At 35.0% G+C, this 21310-nt stretch overlaps 5 protein-coding genes and 1 pseudogene across 7 annotated transcripts; all 6 read right to left on the bottom strand.

Annotated features, from left to right (window-relative positions):
• Nucleotides 1–638: 638 nt before the first annotated feature.
• On the bottom strand, nt 639–1220 carry LOC148211656 (auxin-induced protein 15A-like). The gene has a single exon (XM_088122507.1). The coding sequence runs from the start codon at nt 1047–1049 to the stop codon at nt 744–746; it is 306 nt and encodes a 101-aa protein (XP_087978633.1). The 5' UTR covers nt 1050–1220; the 3' UTR covers nt 639–743.
• Nucleotides 1221–4273: 3053 nt separating this feature from the next.
• Nucleotides 4274–5643, bottom strand: LOC111007634 (auxin-induced protein 15A). The gene has a single exon (XM_022280053.2). The coding sequence runs from the start codon at nt 4957–4959 to the stop codon at nt 4657–4659; it is 303 nt and encodes a 100-aa protein (XP_022135745.1). The 5' UTR covers nt 4960–5643; the 3' UTR covers nt 4274–4656.
• A 538-nt stretch (nt 5644–6181) lies between these two features.
• LOC111007635 (auxin-induced protein 15A) lies at nt 6182–9134 on the bottom strand. The gene has a single exon (XM_088122508.1). It carries the CDS (start codon nt 8604–8606, stop codon nt 8304–8306), a length of 303 nt encoding a protein of 100 aa, XP_087978634.1. The 5' UTR covers nt 8607–9134; the 3' UTR covers nt 6182–8303.
• Nucleotides 9135–10101: 967 nt separating this feature from the next.
• LOC148211655 (auxin-induced protein 15A-like) lies at nt 10102–10827 on the bottom strand. Its single transcript, XM_088122509.1, has one exon. It carries the CDS (start codon nt 10574–10576, stop codon nt 10307–10309), a length of 270 nt encoding a protein of 89 aa, XP_087978635.1. The 5' UTR covers nt 10577–10827; the 3' UTR covers nt 10102–10306.
• A 1832-nt stretch (nt 10828–12659) lies between these two features.
• On the bottom strand, nt 12660–13158 carry LOC148211654 (auxin-responsive protein SAUR21 pseudogene; annotated as a pseudogene).
• Nucleotides 12992–20210, bottom strand: LOC111007629 (U-box domain-containing protein 35). Of its 3 annotated transcripts, none has more exons than XM_022280048.2 (10): nt 19539–20210; nt 19328–19449; nt 18968–19176; nt 17903–17948; nt 17509–17806; nt 16960–17061; nt 16458–16886; nt 15613–16371; nt 14890–14977; nt 12992–13130 (listed from the first exon to the last, which is right to left on the bottom strand). In XM_022280048.2, exons 1-9 carry the CDS (start codon nt 19884–19886, stop codon nt 14894–14896), a joined length of 2397 nt encoding a protein of 798 aa, XP_022135740.1. In that variant the 5' UTR covers nt 19887–20210; the 3' UTR covers nt 12992–13130; nt 14890–14893. The 3 variants fall into 3 exon arrangements, with proteins under 3 accessions (XP_022135740.1, XP_022135739.1, XP_087978751.1); XM_022280047.2 differs by lacking the exon at nt 12992–13130 and adding an exon at nt 13368–13506 and having other exon boundaries at nt 19539–20209; XM_088122625.1 differs by lacking the exon at nt 12992–13130 and having other exon boundaries at nt 14487–14977; nt 19539–20209.
• Between the last annotated feature and the right edge of the window lie 1100 nt (nt 20211–21310).

Raw genomic sequence — 21310 nt, 5'->3', positions numbered from 1 at the left:
TCCTAAAAGGGCCCCACTTTCAAATAGAGCTTGGAAAAAATAGTAGCAGTATATTAGAGTCATTTATGGATAGCACATGGTTCTGTTTTCTGACTTATCATCAATAACATGGTTCTCATTGGTAGTGTATTTGGTAGGTGTACATTTTCAGCTACCATTGTTCGGTGAATAACCCCACAAGGACCCCACATAAATCTGTGGTAGATGTATGAGTATTGTGCAAACCATACTTGAATCAAGTGCATAATCTAAAACCATTCCAGCTTCTTGATTAGACATCATCAATACTTTGATAATCATTGTAATTAGGCTCTTAAATAGTAATTCAATGAATCTATACAAATGAATTTTCCTATTTCATGATGACCTTAAACTGACAAATTCTTAATTTGTTTTCATCTTTTTCAACTTTGCCAAAATCTTCTGAGATCTTGAGTTAACCATCTCAAAGATCTTGATTAATAATTTGAAAGAGAAATGAGTTAGCAAAAAATATTATGTAGGATTACAACTAGAAGTAGTCATTTCAAATAGTATCATCCAGTTTATGTTAGACTTTCCAGTCAATAGTATCATTCAAGTAGCTTCATTTCATCATCCACATGAAAAGAACTATGAAAAATGTAGAACAATTTCAATTCAAAGAATGAATCAAGTTCTCTCATTAAAAATGTGTATTCAGTCTACATTATGTACTATTCTAATCCTTTTTCTATACTATCTATTTCTAGACACTAATCCCTCTAGTATGAGTCACTCAAACTTTGAGAGAGAGCGAGTAAATGGTCCTCACTGCAAGGAATTGTGATGCCACCCATTGGATGATTATATCCAAATTCTTCTTCTGCTTGACTCAACAAATCTTGAAAAGAAGGCTCATTCAAGTACGTTAATGGGATGACAAAACGCTTCTTTTGTACTGCACCAACATAAACTGTAAAGTACCCCTTTGGAACGTCCACAGCCTTTGGATATGATCCATTTCCTATCGATGAAGATCGTCGAAGACTTTGCTTAGCATGAACAATTCTTGGCAAACGGAAACCCATGTTACAATAGTTTCCAAAAAGAACTATGGGACCCTGAAAGGAATACTGAACTCAGGAATTTCTTTTGAGAATTGGAATATGGAAGACTCTGGTTGATTGGGAACCCAAATAACATGACCTTTATATAGATGAAAGGCTTTAGGTTACTCAAAGATAGAGACAAGTCGTGGAGTGAGATTCAATGGTAGAGAGACATTAGCTTATGACCTATCACATGGATTGGTCTTCCTAGCCATTATGAGAATTTCAAATTCATGTGATATATGGTCATTTTGTATACCTTGAGCAGATACATCATGGCCTACTTTTGTCTCTAGATAACAACTGGAGAAGTTTGTTGAATAATCTCTGAAATTGTATAGGATTATGGACATATTGGAGGCGTTCAAGCCCTTGCTGTCCTGGTGAAATAAAATTTAATTGCATTAATTAGCTGTCTATTACACATTGTTTCAGTGGGAAAGATTCCAGCTAAGAAACTTTGTTGGTTGTTAGTGTTACCATAGAAAAAAAATCTTGAGCACGGATACTGTGGTACAACTGAAACTTAGTCGTAGAAATAATAGCAGCATCGTACAGGATGAAAATAGACGACATCATTAAGTCATTATTAGCATTTCATTGGATGAAAATAGACAATTGAATATAAACTTTTTGTCTACTTAACTTGATTGCCTATTTTTTCATTGAGCTTCGCCCATCCCATGTCAAGCTAGTAAGTGACTGCAGAGCAAGGAGATATATTGGCTTTGCTCGTTCTTTTGTGAAGTTCATTGTGAATATCTGCCCGGAAATTGCTTAGGAAAGAAGCTTCATTTGGCAAATTAGAATGGTAATGGATATGTCTACAATATTTCTTCATTATTCTAAAATAAATATTTATCCCTTACACTTAGTTAATTGAAATACTTGCTTAATTTTGATGCCTAAGTTTTCCTTCCGCTACTTCGATTTTCTTTTTTCTCTAGTCTTATTTTGTTAATTACATTACCATGGTAGATTCTCCATGAACTCATTGTTCCTTATTTTCTCCTTTTTCGTTCTCTGATAAGATATAGATGACGTATAGTGATGTTGGATTTTGATATTACATTTTTGGGTGACCACAAAATAAAATAAGAAAACTCATTGTGTACCATCAGCAATGATCAATGTGTATACATATTGTTCAATAATTTCTTGGGGAGCTGCCTACCCCAAGTTGAAGTAAAATTCAGTCACTACTAACTGAATTCGCATAGAAATTGGACCTGATTGGCAGTGTATATACTGCTGTGTACATTTTCAACGATCAAGAACTTCCGCAGGATCACAGTTCCAATTCTCAAGGAGTGGATTGCAAACTCTCTTGAATATGCGAAACTGTTAACTGACAGATGTTAGTTTTATTTCTTGACAAGACTTCTTATTGTACGTGGGGTTCTGTATAAGTTCATTGAAAGAAAGAATAAGCTGTTTTTCCCAAATCATGCTGGTCTTAGCTAATTCTTCGTTGTTGATTTGCATACAACAAATGTTCGCCGTACTAAGAACCTTAAAGCTAACCTTTTGAAGATCCTTGTAATAACAGGAGGTGTCTTGCCAATTCAGTACAATGGAGGATTTGCCAATTCAGTACAACAAATTTTCTCTCTAGGCATATTGCTGTTGTAAATTTGTAATTATGACCCAAAAAGTGAAAAAAAAAAGAACAAAAAAAGAAAACATTTAGATCAATGTTTTCCATAAACTGTGAATCAATTCTAATTTGTTTACATTGAACTGATGCTTTGGGCAGTTCATATTTCTGCAGTTGAACACGATATTCCATCTGATTATCATTCTTGTCTCTCTCAAATATGACATCAAATTGCAGGGTGCTTGAAGTAGCGATCAGACCTGGATGGTTTCACAAGCCCAAGGACAATTTCGGATTGGTAGCTTCCCTTCAATCTTCTCAGTGCAAATGGCCAATTTTCGTTTCAGCATATCTGCATCTTCTCAAGCCATTCATCTTTTGAACACTATGCTTATTTTGATGGCTAGAGGGAGTATTTAATCAGACCTTGTAGCATGTCTCCTTAAGAACTTGGAAGTGGGGTAGACATTGCATTATGTCTCTCAACTTTTAAGCAAGCACAGAGCAAATGTGCTTTCGTTTCAATTCTCTGGTAAGCAGGAAGTGAGATCCATGAAGACTTTGTCTCTGCAGGCTATTGTGAGGACTCCCATTGGATGATCATATCCAAAATTCTATTGTGCAACTTTTGGAATGATGGCTCATTCATGTAAGATATCGGTACTGCATATCGCTTCTTTTGCTCCTCTCCAACACGGACTGGAATGTACCCTCTTGGAATGTCGTTGGATACTGACGAAGATTAGGCAGCATTTAAAGCTACTCGAGGAAAAATCTGCTTGACATGCATGATACAAGTTAGTCTAATACCCATATTTGCCTCTCTTGATCTTGAATTCCATGTAAGAAGATTTAAACTTCACTCTTAAGAATGAATAAATCACCACTCAACCCAAAAGCTTAAGTCGATGGGTTGGGTAAATTTAATTCATTTATATGGATTCTAACACTCCCCCTCACTTGTAGGTTTGGAAAACAACATGAAGACCCAACAAGTGGAAATTATAATAAATAGGGAGGGACAACAACGCAAGGGTTGGAACACATGACCTCTCGTTCTGATACCATCTTAAGAATGAATAAACCACCACTCAACCCAAAAGCTTAAGCTGATTGTTAGCGTACATTGGCTGGTGTACAATTCCAGCTTCCATTTCTTGGTGAACAACCTACAAGGATCCCACTTTGATTTAAAGATGTGGGGAGAAGTTTGTGAACTGTGATGAATTTGTTTCTGTTAGTCCTCTTGTTGATAAGACGTCATCAATACACTATTAATCATATTAAATACTCTCTTTAGAAGTTCTTTGTATCTAAACTAATTAATTTCCATTTCTTGACATTACAGTTTGGGAGATTCCTAAATGAGTTGCCACTCCATATCAGGGCAGAAGGTATGAGTTCTGATAATAAAATGAAAACCTTTGACTTCAAAATCCAAAATCTGGATCGAATTCTATTTCATTAACAGTGCTTGCACTATAAAGTACTTTGAAAATCATAAGATCAATCAAGTAATCAAAGATCGATTGAAGGTGAAGCTTAGATTCCTTCTTGATTAGCAAGTTTAATAAAAGGAAAAGAAATGAGCTAGTAAAAAGCAGTGTGTTAGAAATACTTGTCAAATTAGTTTTCCTTTGTTAGAAGTTTTTATTTGCCACACATATCAGTATAAGTTGAACATTATAGGTATTTTCATTTTTTTGATGATGAAGAATCATGAGATCCTTCATCCATTCATGCTCTACATGGTCTATTGGTCACTATATAAAATAAATGTGGGGGAGAAAGGAAAATAAGATTTTCAAGCAATATCATCCAGTCGTTTCATTGACCAGTTTTCAATGATGAAAACACTTTTTAACTATATAACAATATCAAAGAATCAAGTTCTCCATATTAGAGACTCTTCGTCTGTATATGTTCTATGCTATTCTAATCCTTTCTCTGTTCCTGTTCCATCTATATCTAACTGCTAATCCTTTTGGCTCATAAGTCATTTAGACTATTTGTGAGATTGAGGAAAATTTCTTCACTGCAGGGGATTGTGATGCCGCCCATTGGATGCTCATATCCAAATTCTTCTTCTGCTTGACTCAACAAATCTTGAAACAAAGGTTGGTTCAAGTAAGATAGTGGGATGACAAAACGCTTCTTTTGTCCCTCGCCAGCATAAACTGTAAAGTAGCCCTTCGGAAAGTCTGCAGCTCTCGGAGATGCTCCATTTCCCGTTGATGGAGATCGTCGAAGACTTTGCTTAGCATGAACAATACTAGGTAAACGGAAACCCATTGTGTTACAATACTTTTCAAAGAGATTAGACACTGAAGGGAGTATGCAAGTAGAAAATTGCTTCTGATGGTGGGAATGTGGAAGACTCTTGTTGATTGTGAACCCAATTACATGGCCTTTATATAGATGAAATGGCTAGAGTACTCTGAGTTAGAGAGATTGACAAGCCAAGGATTCAATGTTAGAGATCAGATCATGACCCATCACATGGATTTGTCTAGCCAGCCATTACAAGAATTGCAAATTCATGTGTTATATGGACATATTGTGTACTTATGAAGAAACATCATGGCCTACTATCATCTTTGGACATCAAATAGAGAAGAGAACTCAATAAATCTAATAAAATAGGATAGTGGGGTAGACACTCAAGTTTTTGTTCTCTAATGCCCTTCTAGTGAAATGAAATTTAATTTCATTATTTAGCCATGACTATTGCATTTTTCTTCAGAGGAATATTTCAACCAAACTTAGAAACTTTCAAGTAGTTGAAAAGATTTGGAGAACTTCTTGGGACTGCATCTTTTTCCAAAACCTCCAATCGGAAATGTCTTTCTAAAGTTTTTTTTTTCTTTTTTATTTTTGTAAATAACCCTCACTCTTTTTTAGTCAATTGGATGGCATTTATGTAATCTCCTTTTGATATTACAATTCGAGTGAATTCCTTGTCTACCATTTGTACTTTTTCTTCATCAATGAAAAGTTTTAGTTTTTTATTAAAAATAATGATTACGCTTGCTCACTTCTGATGCTTAAAGTGTGCTTTGTGCTACTTGCAAATATCTAAATAGGATCACGTTTAGAATTGAATTTGTGGATAAAATTGTTTATTCATCACATTGGATAATCTCACTTGAATATGTACTACATTATTAACTTTTAGTCTTATTTCTTAATAACACATTATTGTATGTTGTCAGAGGATTTTTGGAACCACATTGAAAGAAATACTGACCTACTTTCCCTAGATCATGCAATCTTGGCTAATTGTTGTCTTAGATTGTAGTCCATTTTGTTGATCCTGCCAAAACTTTGAGTTGAAATTTTGAAAATTTTTACAGTATTTGTGTAGTATCTTGAATTTTCAGCTTTAAACATCACTAAATGAGTAGTTGCCCAGCAGTTATCGTGCCTATAATAAATGCGGGCTAGCCAAGGGCAGAGCTAATAACTGCTAAAAGCATCTAAGTAAGCTACCTCAGAATTCTTTTGCTGCTTAAAGTCGTGAAAATTCACCAGTGTAATGTTATTGGTGCATTTACTTGCACAAATAAACATGCTAATAAAACAATGGAGGAAAAGTGTGCTTTCATTTACACACAAAGCTTTTTCTTTTAGTTTCATTCAGTGCAATGCTTTTGTTATCCGGCTCTACCCAAACTTTTCTGGTTTACCCCAACATTCCCCACTTGTCCGACTGTTGCAGAGCAATTTATCCAAACTTTCTGGTTTACCCCAACATTCCCCACTTGTTCGACTGTTGCTGAGCACTTTTTGGATATCAAACGGACCTCCCCAGAAGGTAATTTTGCCTTTCCGTCATCTTCTTGTCTTTCACAAATGGTATAGCATAGGACATCAAATTGCAGGCTCATTGGAGAATTGATCAGAACTTTAACTTTTCTGCAAGCCTGAGAAAATGCTCGACTGGGTAGCTTTCCTTCAACTGGAAAAACATAAAATGGGAATGACCAATTTAATCTTCAACGTGTATGCATCGTCTCGAGTCTTTTGCCTTCTAGATATTGTTCTGATCCTCAGCCTGGAGTGTCCATCACTTCTGAGTGTGTCTTGCAGAAGTGGGGGTAGGCACTGCATTATGAGATTCAATTTCCACTAAGAATGGAAGAAATGTGCTTCAAATTTCAATTTCCTGATAGGTTCCTAAGTGAGATCAGTGAAGAAATTTTCTCTGCAGGGAATGGTAAGGCCTTCTATTGGAGGATCAAATTCAAATTCTTCCTCTGCCTTACTAAGCAACTTTTGGAACAACCGCTCATTCGCACTACAAATCGCTTCTTGTTATCCTCTCCAACATAGACTGGAAAGTGGAAAGTAGCCTAAGATTCAGCATCATTTGAAAATACTCGATGGAGAATCTGCTCGACATGCACGACACGAGGTACTCAGATAACCATATCCACCTACCTTGATCTTGAATATTCTGTAGGGACTCGAACTTAAAAAAGAAGATTCCCTGCAAAGAATATGAAGATTTGATATGGCTATAAGATAAAGTAATGTGCACATATAAATAGATGAATCAATATATGGTTAAAGCCTATGGAATTTGGCTACAGTATGTGGGAGCCAGTGCTGGCCAAATTGTAAAGATATGATCAGAAGCATCACATGGGTCTGTCTTCTAACTTATTATAGAGAGTTGGGTAGTGATTGAAACTGTATCTCTGTTGGCATGCACATTGTCCACAATTGTTCCAGAATGAACATCCTACAAAGGCCACCACTTACAATTAAATCTAGGAGAAAATAGTATCACTGTATCAGTCATTTATGCATTTCACATGGTTCCGTTTTCTATCTTATCATCTATAACTTTGGTTTTGATTGGTAATGTGTTTTAGTTGTATAAAATTAGCTGTCATTGCTTGGTGAGTAGTTTACAAGGGATCCCCACCAAGAATTAAATATATTGGAGGAATCTTGGGTAGATTTATTTGAATTAACCTCTCCTGAATTCCAAAGCATAATCTGATGTGTTAGTTCTATTTTTTAAAAAGACATCATCAAGATTCAATACATTGCTAATCATATTAATAAGTCTCTTTCATAGCTGTTGATTTTTTTTTACCTTCCAAGATCTTCATGTTAGCATACACTCTGAATAATTTCCCAATGGAGCTGCCACTTCAAAGCAGAGCTGATAAATTTGTAAGTATCGAAATTGACAACTCCTGAAAGTAACAATATTGATCAAACCATAAAAGATTGACGGAAGGTCCAGCTTGAAAGCCATTCTTCACCACGTTAGAAATAAAGAAAAGAGAGAATTTTGAAAAAGAAAGAAAGAAAGAAAGAAATCAACACTGTGCATCAATGCTTTCTTATAAGATCTATTTGCCTTTTCTGGTAAAGGAAATTGATGAGATCTATTTTCAGTTCTTGCACTATATTGCCACTGTGGAAAGAAGATTGTCCAACTAATATCATTTACTTGGTTTAATTACGCAGTTTTCTGTAACAAAAGAAGCATAAATGTACAATAGTTTCAAAAAATTTGAATTCTCCGATTTCAAAATTCAGGAGTGTCTACGCTCTTCACTGTTTGTGTCCTGTACATTCCTTTCTTTATACCATCTATTTCTAAACACTATCCTTATGGCTCATGAGTCATTTAGACTACGAGTAAGATTAACGAAAATGTCTTCATTACAGGGAATTGTGATGCCACCCATTGGATGATCATATCCAAATTCTTCTTCAGCTTGGCTCAGCAGATCTTGAAACGAAGGCTGGTTCAAGTAAGATAAAGGGATGACGAAACGCTTCTTCTGTCCTTCTCCAACATAGACTGTAAAGTATCCCTTTGGAACATCTAGAGACTTTGGAGATGCTCCATTTCCTGATGTTGTTGATCGTCGAAGACTTGGTTTAGCATGAATAATACTAGGCAAACGGAACCCCATGGTATCGTATTTTTTTTCAAAGAGAGGACCTATGGGACTCTTGAAGGAATGTCAAAGAAGGAAATTTCTTTCAAAAGTGGGAATGGGGAAGACTTCTGTTGCTTGTGAATCCTATTACATGACCCTTTATATAACTGAAGGGTAAGATTGCTTGGAGTCAGAAAAATTGACCCTATTGCTAGAAAGGGACTAGCTCAAAATCAATCACATGGATTTGTCTTCCAAGCCATAATGATAATCTCAAGTTCATGTGTTACCTGGGCCATGCTGTATCTGATGCAGAAACATTATAGCTGGCCTTTATGGACAAACATAGAGAAGAAAATTCAATACAACTACGTAAATTTCAGTAGATCATAGACACATTAGAGGCACTCAAGGCTTTGTTGTCATCCTTGTACAATAACAATTGACAGAGACTATTCTGTTGACACAAAATTTAACTGCATCAAATAGTCATATCTGTTACATTTTTCTTCAGTTAGAAGGGTTTCAACTAAAATAGGAACTTTGTCGGTTGTTAATGTTTGCAGAGAGATCAGAAAAGTCATACGTACCGGTACCGTAGTACATGAGAAACTTGTAAATCAAGAGAATACTTCAGTACAAGATAGATATGGAAGAGAGACTCCATTTTTATCATCCTACTTGGTGCATTAAATGAAAAGACCATTGATTAGATGCCAAAACTTTCCAAATGATTTACTAGAGTTGATGTGGAGATTGTTTTGAAAAATTTCTTAAACATTTGATAGAAGGAAAATTTACCAAGTTGTATTAAGCTTGAAATCAATCTTCACAATAAATATGAAATTATAAATAAATATTATAGATCAACCAGTCACCACTCTAGTTGTTCAAAAACATTTTTAATAATAAAGAATAATAAAAGAAATACTACTGAGTAAATATTACTGCATTGATGCTATTGAAAGGATACAGGTATTGCATAGATGATGGATACTATAAATATTGAACAGATAGAACAAGGTTAAAAAAATATTTTTGGTCCCTATATTTTTTTCAAAGTAATGAGTTAGTCTTTGAGCCTTAGTTTGTAACGATTTAGTCTTTATAATGATATAGTCTCTGTATTTTCGAATTTGTAACAATTTAGTCTATGAATTTTAATGTATAATAATTTAGTCCCTATAGTTTAAACGTTTGGAATGATTTAGTACCTATCATGAAAAATATTGTTATAATTTGATAGTCATAGGCTAAATTGTTATATAATAATTAATAAGAATCAACGCTTAATTTTGATGGGATTTTTACATTAGGGATTAAATTGTTACAACTTTTAAAGTATAGGGACCAAATTATTACATACTAAAATTCAACGACTAAACTGTTACCAATTTGAAAGTTTAGACTAAATCGTTACAAACTAAGATTCATGAACTAATTACTTAAATGAAAGTACACAGACCAAAAGTATTTTCTAACCAAAGAATAAATAGAGAAAATGGCCAAAATCAAGACATAAAATGAAGAAAGAATTCCTGGCAAACACTTAATTTCCAGTAAAATTGCATCCATTAACAATTTCCTCATGCAGGGAAACATTTCCTAGACTTCCCATAGAAGGAAACAAAAAGCTGGAGCAAGATTGGAAAAAAAAGAAAAGTGCATGGATTTTATCATGCCTAATATCCCTGGTCTACAAGATTGTATGTTACAATCATGTCAGTGTCCTCTCATGGCCTATTTAACTGAGAAATGAGATCAGTGAAGATGTCTTCTCTGCATTGAATGGTAAGACCACCCATAGGATGATAGTAACCAAATTCTTCTTCAGTTTGACTAAGCAAGTCTTGGAAACATGGTTGGTTCAAGTAAGTTATCGGGATTACAAAACGCTTCTTTTGTATCTCTCCAACATATATTGCACAGCAGCCCTTTGGAACTGCTGCAACTCCCTCCTTTGTAGATGAGGAAGACCGTCGAAGAAGCTGACGAAGTCTCATGTTTATGATACAATAAATGGAAGATGCAAAAATTACTAGAAGATCTCAAAGCACCTTGAGATGAGAGGAAAAATTCTGTGTGACAGAAAAATGAAGACTTGTGTTGCTTGTGAACAATCAGATATGTATTTATAGATGATGATACTGGTGATTGAAGACTTTGGATAAGGCTTAGTAGCAGACAAGAACTCATGAAGTAGCATATGGTTTTGTATACCAAATAATGAACATTGAACTGGGTGATGTTGGTAGAGGATATTGTCCAGTCTTTTCAGGGAAAAGAATTTACAGAAGATCATATTGTCTCTCAAATGACAATGACTGATGAAAATGGTTTCAAGTCTAACAACTTGATTATATTAAACAGCTGGCTTATCTTGTCTACCATGAGATGACTGTGATCAATATTATATGTCATAAGCTCTAGTATTTTCTCATATCATGCAGACATATAAATTTAAACTTCAAAGAATTATGATGCTCTATTGCTAAAACTATACTATCTACTTTCGATTACTTGTTATGCATGGCTACTATACACAATTAATCAAGGATATAAGAAATTTTAACCACAAACTATTTTTTTTTTTTTTTGGAACAAGAAACAAACTTTTCATTGATAATATAAAAAGGAAGAAAATGTTAAAGGCTACAAACTCCCGATGGGAGCAAAAGAAGATAAAGAAACACCCAACAAAGAATGAATCATGTGCTTTGACAAATCAATGCCGAGCTACTTTCCATAGCTATACAATGATTTTGAACAACAAACTTCTTATGTTTCAAGACTGGTGCACTCTTAATCTGTTATTCTACTCTACTATGTTAGTTTGTTAATTACCATACAGTGATTTTGCTGATATTCATCTTCTCTAATGTGGCCTCCTACTCTCAGGTGTGATAACTTGGAAGAAGACCACTTGAGTGCTAATCCTAAAGAATTTTCTGAGCATAAACAACACCATGCAGATGAATACCCGTGACGGCCAACTCTATCGTCTGCACTGCCCTCTTGCAAGTTTGCAAGAGTCTGAAAACAAGAACTTGTGAGTGTGGTGAGAACTTTTACATCTATACGTACAGAAAATGTTAAATTCATTATTGCGGATCATTGAAACTCCAACCAGAAAGTAGAGATATATGTACCAATTGAGTATAGAGGATATGGTCTTTGGGATTCAGTGGTTTTCCCTAACCTAGGTTGCGTCTTGATTTTCATCCAAGTTATGCTAGTCCAATCAGAAAAATAACTCTAAAGCCCCACTTTTCCACGTACAAAGCTAGTATATATCAAACATCTAGTATGTAGGGAACTCGCTATTTGTAATATTACATATATATCATGCATCAGTCCAAGGGCATAACTAGATAAAATTACAAACACTTGGGCCCATATTCACGAATATTTGCAGATGAAATGAAATGAGGTCCCAAGGAAGGGTTGAGTTTCTAGTAGTATATATATGGAAAGATAATATGTAGAGTCCCTACTTTGAGCTTGAGTTTGAGTCTTCCTCTGAAATCCAGTCAAAATAGTGACCACTCTGACCATTCAAGCCTTGGAAATAAGATTGATTCAAGTTATTGGGAGAACAACTCCTTTTTTTTGTTTTTTCGTCCTGTGAAGATTTCTTTTTTTTTTTAACAAGAAACGAACTGTTCATTGATTTAATGAAAATGAATAGAAAATTATTCATGAAGACTGCTTACGAAGCTGAAAAAGTACTATGCTTTCTCCGGTTGGAATAAAAGTAAGATTTTAGAGCAAGTAGAAGACAGTATCTAGAGAAAAGAAGTATATCGCTGTTCAAAAGGAATATGTATATATAGATAATAACAGGTCACAGGTTGGAATGTGATACATGCTGATGCTAACTGATGAGAGGTTAACACTTGAGACATCTTCGGATTACAGAGTTCGTGAAAAGTATTATATGTTGTCTTCAATACCATATAGTTTCAAAGAATTATACTAATGTCACTATACAATCAGAATAACTGCTTATATTCTAGCTTCGTTGCTGCAAGAGACTGCATCAGTGGTGTAATATAAATGCTGAATTTCTACATAATATATAGAAAGTAACACACAAGCAGAGGAGAAACATAATTGAAAAAATGAAGAAAGTTTTCAAGGAGTTACATTTCAGTAAAGGTCTTTTCATTAGTGATTTCCTTAACAAGAGAGATTTTCTTTTACCTCTCATGGAAGGAAACAAAAAAATTGATTTAAGTGCAAAAATATACATGGAATTGGTCAGGCCTAATATTCCTTGTGTACAAGATTTAATGTTCGTCAGTGTCTCCTCTCATGGCTCATTAAAGCTGAGAAATGAGATTGGTGAAGATGTCTTCTCTACATTGAATGGTAAGACCATCCATGGGATGATTGTAACCAAATTCTCCTTCAGCTTGACAAAGCAAGTCTTGGAAGCATGGCTGAGTCAAGTAAGCTATGGGGATCACAAACCTCTTCTTTTGGTTCTCTCCAACATAGACTGCACAATGTCCCTTGGGAATTGCTGAACCTCTCTGGTTTGATGTCACAGAAGACCTTTGAAGAAGGCGACGAATTCCCATGATTTATAGTAGGAGATAATTAACAGAAAGATAGCAGGGTACTACAGAAGATTTTAAAGCAATTTTGAGACAAGAAGCAACTTGATGTCCAAAGGAAATATGAGGACTTGGATGCTTTTGAAACAGGTGAGAATATGCATATATAGATGAATATAGAGATATAAGCGAAATCATGTGATTTGTGAAGGTAGTGGTGAGAAGCCTTTTGGCAGGAGACTAGCAGGAGACATAAGGTGGGGAATTATCACATGGTTTTGTCTTCCAAATGATTATAATCCAGTCAGTGATGCTGGTGAAACTCATTATCCAACCTTCCCATGCAAGAAAATAGTACAGGTCCTCAGTTGTATCTATAAAAATAAATAAATCAAACATAAATCAAATAGTAATCTGAAACAGCTAGCCAGTTGTTTTTTTGGGGACAACGCTCATAATTTAAGATTGTTATTCTACTTTCATTCGATCCCACATATTTTAGGAAGCACAAGAATTTAAGGAATTAAAAAAGTCAGTGCAAACTGCAGAGAAGTTGGAAGTCTGTTTACTCAAAAGTTGACAAAAAAAAATTTAAACGAAATATTAGTTGGGGAGTCCCATTTCAAAAGCAATCCCAACATTCATACTGGCCATACATGAGAATTCGTCGCTTAATTTTCTGTCCATGGTTTTAGTTCCCATGGAGGTCATCCCAACTTCAAAAGATTATGTAATTATCTTTTGAACAATTTTATTTCTCTTCATCTATCAATGAAACGTCAGTATCTTTTTTTTTTTTTAAGATTATGTAATTATCTAGTTAAACATACCCATACTTAAGAGGGCTAGTAAAGCAAATTCATGTTTTGCTATCATAAAGAGAGTTGGAAAAAAAAAGAAGTAGAACAATATAAGTTCTATAAAAGCATTTGACAGATATTTAAGGGGTCAAGAAAGTCTCTGCATTTTTTAATTTCTGTCGTATCCCTAAAAGCACATTACTCAGTTCTAGTTTTCAAGTGGAAGTTATGCACTCACAATACTATACTTGGTTAGTACTTTCAATATCAAAACTCTATAAAGTGAAACTTAGACAGAAGATAGTTATTTGATGCTGGTACATATTCATTAAAATGAATGGGAGGTCTACATAGAGAACAAAGGTATTAACAGAAAATATAGATGAAAATATTTCTTGAGAATGAACCTCTAAATTATGAAAAAGGGATAGGGAAGGGGATGACCACCAAAAACAGCTCTAGAAGCTAAATCACCATGACCTCTAAGCAACAATCTTTGTGTTATTTAAGCACGGAAACCAATTTATTATATAATGTTTTTTCACTATAAAATAAAACAAAACTTTTTTTATATGAAACAATAAAATAAAACAGATTTTCATTAGGTAAAATTACAAGGAAGCTCAAAAGATAAAAAACAGCTCTCAATCTCCTACACATCATTTGAAGAAAACATCATAATGTAGATATTGAGCAATCATGCTGTCATGAAGAATGGGCTGAGAAAAGTGGCAAGAAGAGGTACGTAAGTATCAACCTTATAATTAACTATTATTTTTATGTACATGTAACTTAACTCCCTTCACCTCCCACTCTGCACCTTGGTGAGGTCAAGAGGCCAAGAGGTGGTGTGGTGGATTGTGTTAGTAATATGGTATTTTGCATCAATCCTATAATGGTCATAAGCTCATTTTAACATTTCTCTACTCCTTTTGAACATCAACCAATAATTCATACCTCATCATCCTCCTGTGTGCGATGATGTGCTAGATTGGCTCTTGAAACTTCCTGAAGTCATCATTAGTTGGGGGTCGCTCATCACATCCTGCAATTAAAATTTTTCAATTATAATTCATTATTGGCAACTTCTGGTTTCCTAACTTTCTGGTACAAACAAATTAGTCCCTCAACTTCCATCTTTTATTTCGCTCAATCCTTGAATAACTATTATTCAGTGAAAATTGGATCCTTTCCTTGTAGTTCTGCACTCGTAACTACTTTCTGATTAGAGATAGTCAGCAGCGAAAGATTTAAAACATTTGACAGAAAGGATTCTAAAATTGTTTTACTAGATAGTCAGTCTTAACTTTGAGAGCATAAAAACATACTGCTATATTGTGCAACCGCTACTACAATAGGGAAAGAAATAGATACCATAAAGACTAAAAATTGACACCTAATATTTACATAAATATTTATAAATATTGAAAATTCCAACCCAGTAAGATATTTCCTTAAAACCTGTTAGTAATGTGAAATCCATTTCACGCAGAGGTTTTGAGTGAACAACATTTGATAGAAAGAATTTCACTGCAACAAACCAGCAATTGCGTGACCAAATAGAGGCAGAAGCTAAAATTTCAAAAACCAAATAAAAAACTACTTTACTCTACCCAACAACTGTTATAATTTTAATGCCTCTCCCAGTGTACACTATCACATAGCATCTTTCATACTAACCTGCTGATCCAATGAGGCATGGCTATGACCGCTCAAAGATTCATAACTATCCCTCGACACCATGTAGTTCATTTTCTCCTCACCAAATTCTCTCAATTTATTAAGTTCTGACAACACGACAGTGCCAAGATCTGGTCTGTCTTTTCGTCTAAGCTCTGCACACTGAAGTGCTAATTTGGCAAAGTAGAGTGCATGTTCCACCGGCCAATCAAGCACAGCTGGGTCCAGTATCTCCGCAAAAGTGCCCTTATCAATCGAGCGAGCAACATGGTGAGCCAACCCCATGGGCGGTTTGGCTGTAAGAAGCTGAAGAAGTATGATACCTAGCGAATACACATCAGACTTCACACCAAGCATTCCAGTTTGTTGATATTCAGGGTCAATGTAGCAGAAAGTTCCAGCGGCTGAAGTCATGTAGCATTGTGTTGCGTTTTCAGCCACAGCAGGTACCAGTCTAGCCAAACCAACATCGCTTATCTTGCTAACATAGTTGTGGTCTAGCAATATGTTAGCTGGCTTGAGGTCACGGTGCACCAACGGCTCTGGCTTTGTCTGGTGAAGAAACAGAAGGCCAGTAGCAATCTCTGCAGCAATTCGAAACCTCAATTGCCAAGAAATAACAGGGCTGTTCCCCTTTCGGAAGAGTCGATCCTCCAAACTTCCATTAGACATGTACTCATACACTAGAATGCCGTATTCCGGGCATGCTCCTAGAAGAAGTACCATGTTGGGATGTCTTATGCAACTCAATATATCAATCTGCATTTACAATATCTAACTAAATCATTTGCACTTAAAATGGTCTCAATTTTCTCCTCTTTAAGTAACATTTCTAAGTTCCTCACCTCTTGTTGAAACTGTGACCTTCCTTGAGCTGCATCCGGACGCAGAACCTTGACTGCAACTGATGTGTGATCAAGACGACAACGAAATACAGGTCCATAACCTCCTTCCCCAATTTTCCGAGATGGTGCAAAATGTTCGGTTGCTTTTTCAACCTCATCAATAGTATACCTCCTGTACCTGATGTCGCTCTGAGCAAGATTTTTCAATGCTCTCTGCATTTCCTCTGCTTCTCTAAGGGCTTTTATCTCTAGATTTGCTCTTTTATGTGATTCTAACTCTGCAATTCTCTTAGCTGCATCAGCTGCTTCCATTGCTGCTTTACATCTCGCTCTCTCTTGCTCAGCAATAGCCATTGCTGTTTCTTGCGCAAGTCGTGCCTCTTCTAGTTTTTGTTCTTCTTCACGTCTCCAATTATTTAGTTCCATTGCCTATGGGAAAACTTTTAATATAACCCCAGGTTGAATCTTGACAATGGACAAATGACTTAAGCTGTACATATACCTTCTGCTTTGCTGTTAGTGCTTCTCTACATGCTGTACTGTACATCTCCATGGTTTGTTTAAGCTCTAGCTTCAGCCTCCTCATTTCAAGTTCTGCTTCATCCTGTGTGATACAGAAATCCTGACCCCATTTAGTTCATATCTTCACATTGACATTAGATATGAGCACAAAAATTCAAACACATGCAATATAATCTCTCTCTCTCTCTCTCATAAAAATACATATGATCAATTATTGTAATCATGAATAAAATTATCATACATTTCCCCAGTTTCGTAATTTAACAGTTGTCAAGTCATCAATATAAGGAAGAATAGTATTTCTTTAAAATGACAGCTAAATTATCGAAGTTTAAAATAAAAAATATCAATTATTGAAAAGTATCAACAACTAGCATCATATAATATGATCAACATGAGTAATGTGATGTAACAAAGATATTCCCCAACGTTCCCATTCATATGGACATCTTTATCAATATATTTGAGAAGTCTACCAGTGAAAATCAAAATTTTCATCCACAGCCAACCATTCATAATATGTACTGACCAAGTTCTGAGATGACCAGGAATATGATGTCCTGCTGCTCTCGTCTGAAACTGATGAGAAATCATTGTGATTGCTGAGGTCTGTCCATTTTGGTTTAAACGGTAAAGATACAAAGCTATGTTCTGAGCTGGTTGAAAACCGTGGCGGTCCTGAATCAGAATAGTCAAATACAACAGAAGAAGTACGATCCGTGCTTGGCCTGCCGGAGCTAACAAAGGATATGTCAGATTCTGACTCAGAGAACCCTCCACTGCATTTGGAAAAAGAAGATCTCTCTCCTCCATTAGAGTAAGGCGACCTGATTCCAATCACTATGTAAGCATCAATTTAGAAAGAAAATATATGCTTCCAACTTCTAAAAGTTTAAAACAAGCTATAATTTAGTACAACTTACTTGACTAACTCATCCTGAATAGTACGAGGTTTGAATGATGTCCTGTCTGCAGATAAAAAATTATTACTAGTCCCATTGTCCAGCATAAAATAAAGACATGAATGTAAACGATTGTGATAGTCGAAATCATTTATCTTCATTTAGTGCTTGAATTAATTTGCTTGTTTTCAACTTCATCCTTGAAAAAATGGTGCTTTGACAAGACACAAAAGTATCGAGTTAGCAGTAACATGAAGGCTGTGCTGTCATAATTTACAGGTTAAATTCATGTCTCATTCCGAGAATTGTTTAATAAATCTTTCAAGTTAAAAAAAAAAATTAATTGGTCTCTAAACTCTTAATGTTGTGCCTAATAAGTCTCTAACCATCAAAGACTGTCTAATTAAATTCTTCGTCTTTCAAAGTCCAATAAATCCCTAAACTCTAAAAAGTGTCTCATGAATAAGAGATTTACTAATAAATAGAAGTTAAATATGCTTCTCGTATTGGAATTTTGGAAAACATTAGTTCAATCCGGCATTTCCATCCACATTCATCTCTGTCTTTAAAAAAAAAAATTGGATGTTTTCTTCCGATCTCTAGTCTCGAGACTTTCAATCCATCAATGGCTATTTTTAGAAAAGGACCAAGTCAAATAGTAACGATTCAAAGCACCCCTTTTTACCCTATTTCGAAAAATCTAAGGGCTCAATTGTATGGACGTATGAAATACAAGATTTCTAATCCTAGCAGGAAAGAGATGAAAATGGATACTCAATTGTTAATTCATATCTCGATATGTTGTGGCAAACCGTGTTCGATGAAAGTCGGACACACAACATTAAAAGTTTAGAAACTTATTAAATACAGCATGGAAACTTCATGTTAGGTACTTCTGAATTTAGGAATTTAAGACAACATTAAAAGACCGATTAACCACTTTTGAAGTTAATAAAAAACCTGTTGAGTCAAACTTACCTAACTTTAAATGTCAAAAACGAAACTTATAATTTAACCCATTTGAAACTACTTCACATGATAACCTACACAAAATGCTTGGAATTTAGTTAAACATGAAGACCAAACCTCTTAAATTGAACTTATGTCGAGGCGTGACCGATGCCTTTACGACGGGCTTAGCTAGCTTCTGTATGTGGTCTAGAAGAGGGGAAGTAAAGGGAGCAGGACGAGAAGCGTTTCTCACCGAAGACACCTTCCCCTTCGAGATGACATATACAGTGCAGAAATCTGGTGCTGCTTTTGATACACTGCTACCCATGCTCGATGTCTTAAACCTGGTGCAGAAATCGCAAATACCCATCATAAGATTTCGAGCAAATTCGAGATGGGAATTCACATTTTTCCATGATGATCGAGGAAAACCTAAAACTCACGTCCTCGGAATGGAAAATACTCAACCAGAGATGAATCGATGAAGATGGGTACCTGATAAATCCATGTTTCGATGGCGCCCCGAGCACCAAAATGTCGATTGCAGCGTAAGAGACGTATTCCGTCAATGCTTTTACCACGTCGGTGTCTTCCAGTATAACATCAAGGCATTGAATCTTCACAATCGAAAAAACGAAAACAACAATCATCAGAAACCCAACAAAAAAAAACAACAACAATTAATTGCGACGAAACAGAGACGCACGTCCTTGCGGGTACAATAGCAATGGAATGTGAGAAAAATGTCTCGGGTCTGCATCTCGAGTTTCTGTTTCTGAGGGCATCCAGCCGTCAAACTGCCATCGCCATTGCAGACAATGGCTCCTCCAATCAAGGAAGCAGCGGCGCTGGAGGGTCTCTGAACCACATGGATTAGAACAACGGTTTGGCCCTTTCCGACGAGATTATCGGCGGCCCATCTGAGAGCATTTTGGCTTCCTTTTTCCCTGTCGATTCCAATCGCCACCAACCCATTTCCTCCCCCTCCTCCAACTATTCCTCCCGGCACCCCCTTTTTCCCGCCATTGGCATTGCCTCCTTTTTGTAGCCACATTTTTTTAAAACTATCAGAGGGTATTTGCTTTGGTTTTACATATATACACGCGCGTTGTTGCGTGTGGATTCAAAGAGAGAGATGAAGAACTTTGTTTTTCTAAGGCTAACTTTGGATTTTGGAACATTGGGTGAGTGAGATAGTGGGAGGAAACGCTGGTTTCTCTCTGTTTTGAGACTAAGTTTGGATTTGCCTCTGAAATTTGAGGTGCTGAAGAAACTTTTGAGGGAGATTTTTGCTGATTATAGAAATCAATCTCTCCTTCTTCAATTCGTTCCTTTTTCCACCCCATGAATAAAAATGTCAACTTTTGCTAATTTTGGTATTGTTTTGATTTGCCATGGAATTTGAAGCTATTGTTCAAAGGTGGAGACTCGATAGAATATTATGTGGCATGGAATGTCTTTGTTGACTCATTTGACCAAAGGTTAATAAAAAACATTGGAAGTCAATTTTAAAATTAAAAAAAATATATATATATATATATAGATAGATATTTATGCTAAAAAGAATTAAGGTTAAAAAACACATTTTACTTTCACTAAATAACAATTTAGTCCTTGAACTTCAGTTTGTAATGTCTTGGTGTCTGTATTTTTCTTAAAGTTACAATTTAGTCTCTGAACTTTAACTTATAATGATTTAGTCTCTATCGTAAAAATATTTATTAAAATTAAGTGTCAGATTTTATCAGATAATAATTTAATCTTTTTAATTCATAAACATATTTGGTCTCTCTTTAGTGTATCAATCTATACATAAAATAAACTTAACAAAAAAAAAATTATGATAAGGACTAGATTGTTACCAACTTTAAATTACAATTACTAAATTGCTACATATTAAAGTTCAAGTACTAAATTGTTACCAGTTAGGGACTAGATCATTACAAACTAAAGTTTATGAACTAAATTGTTACTTTAGCGAAACTTCAAAGATTAAAAGTGTTTTTTAACCGAAGAATTAGCTAAATGTTTAAAATGAGCAAATAATAGTAGTTAATTACCAATATGGCAGCCTACTTTCATATTTGCAAAAACAAAAAAAACAAAAAAAAATTAATAAATAAAGATATTGAAATAAAAGAATGAAAAAGTAACAACCTCTTAGTTAAAGATATATGTCAATTACTGCTGAGCTATGCTCGTTTTTTTGCTACAGTAGGTGTATTAGATGAAGGGTATTTTTTATATACTTTATATATCATTAAGAAACATATAATATTGCTTAAACCAAAATCTTCAACTTAAATAGGATTTATCAACGATATACATAATATTAACTCTACCATTTGTATATTTAGTGTGGCTGATATATATACTCTATATTAAGTATATTACGATACATCAAGTATTAAGTATTAAGTATATAATTGATATATTAAATATTTAATATGTTAGTCACACAAAATATATGAATGATAT

This window comes from Momordica charantia, assembly GCF_013281855.1.
Source record: "Momordica charantia cultivar OHB3-1 chromosome 4 unlocalized genomic scaffold, Mcharantia_2.0 BLBB01000004.1, whole genome shotgun sequence".
NCBI classification, from domain to species: Eukaryota; Viridiplantae; Streptophyta; class Magnoliopsida; order Cucurbitales; family Cucurbitaceae; genus Momordica; species Momordica charantia.
Note: the sequence above shows the minus strand (reverse complement) of the source record. Positions and strands in the feature narration are given on the sequence as shown.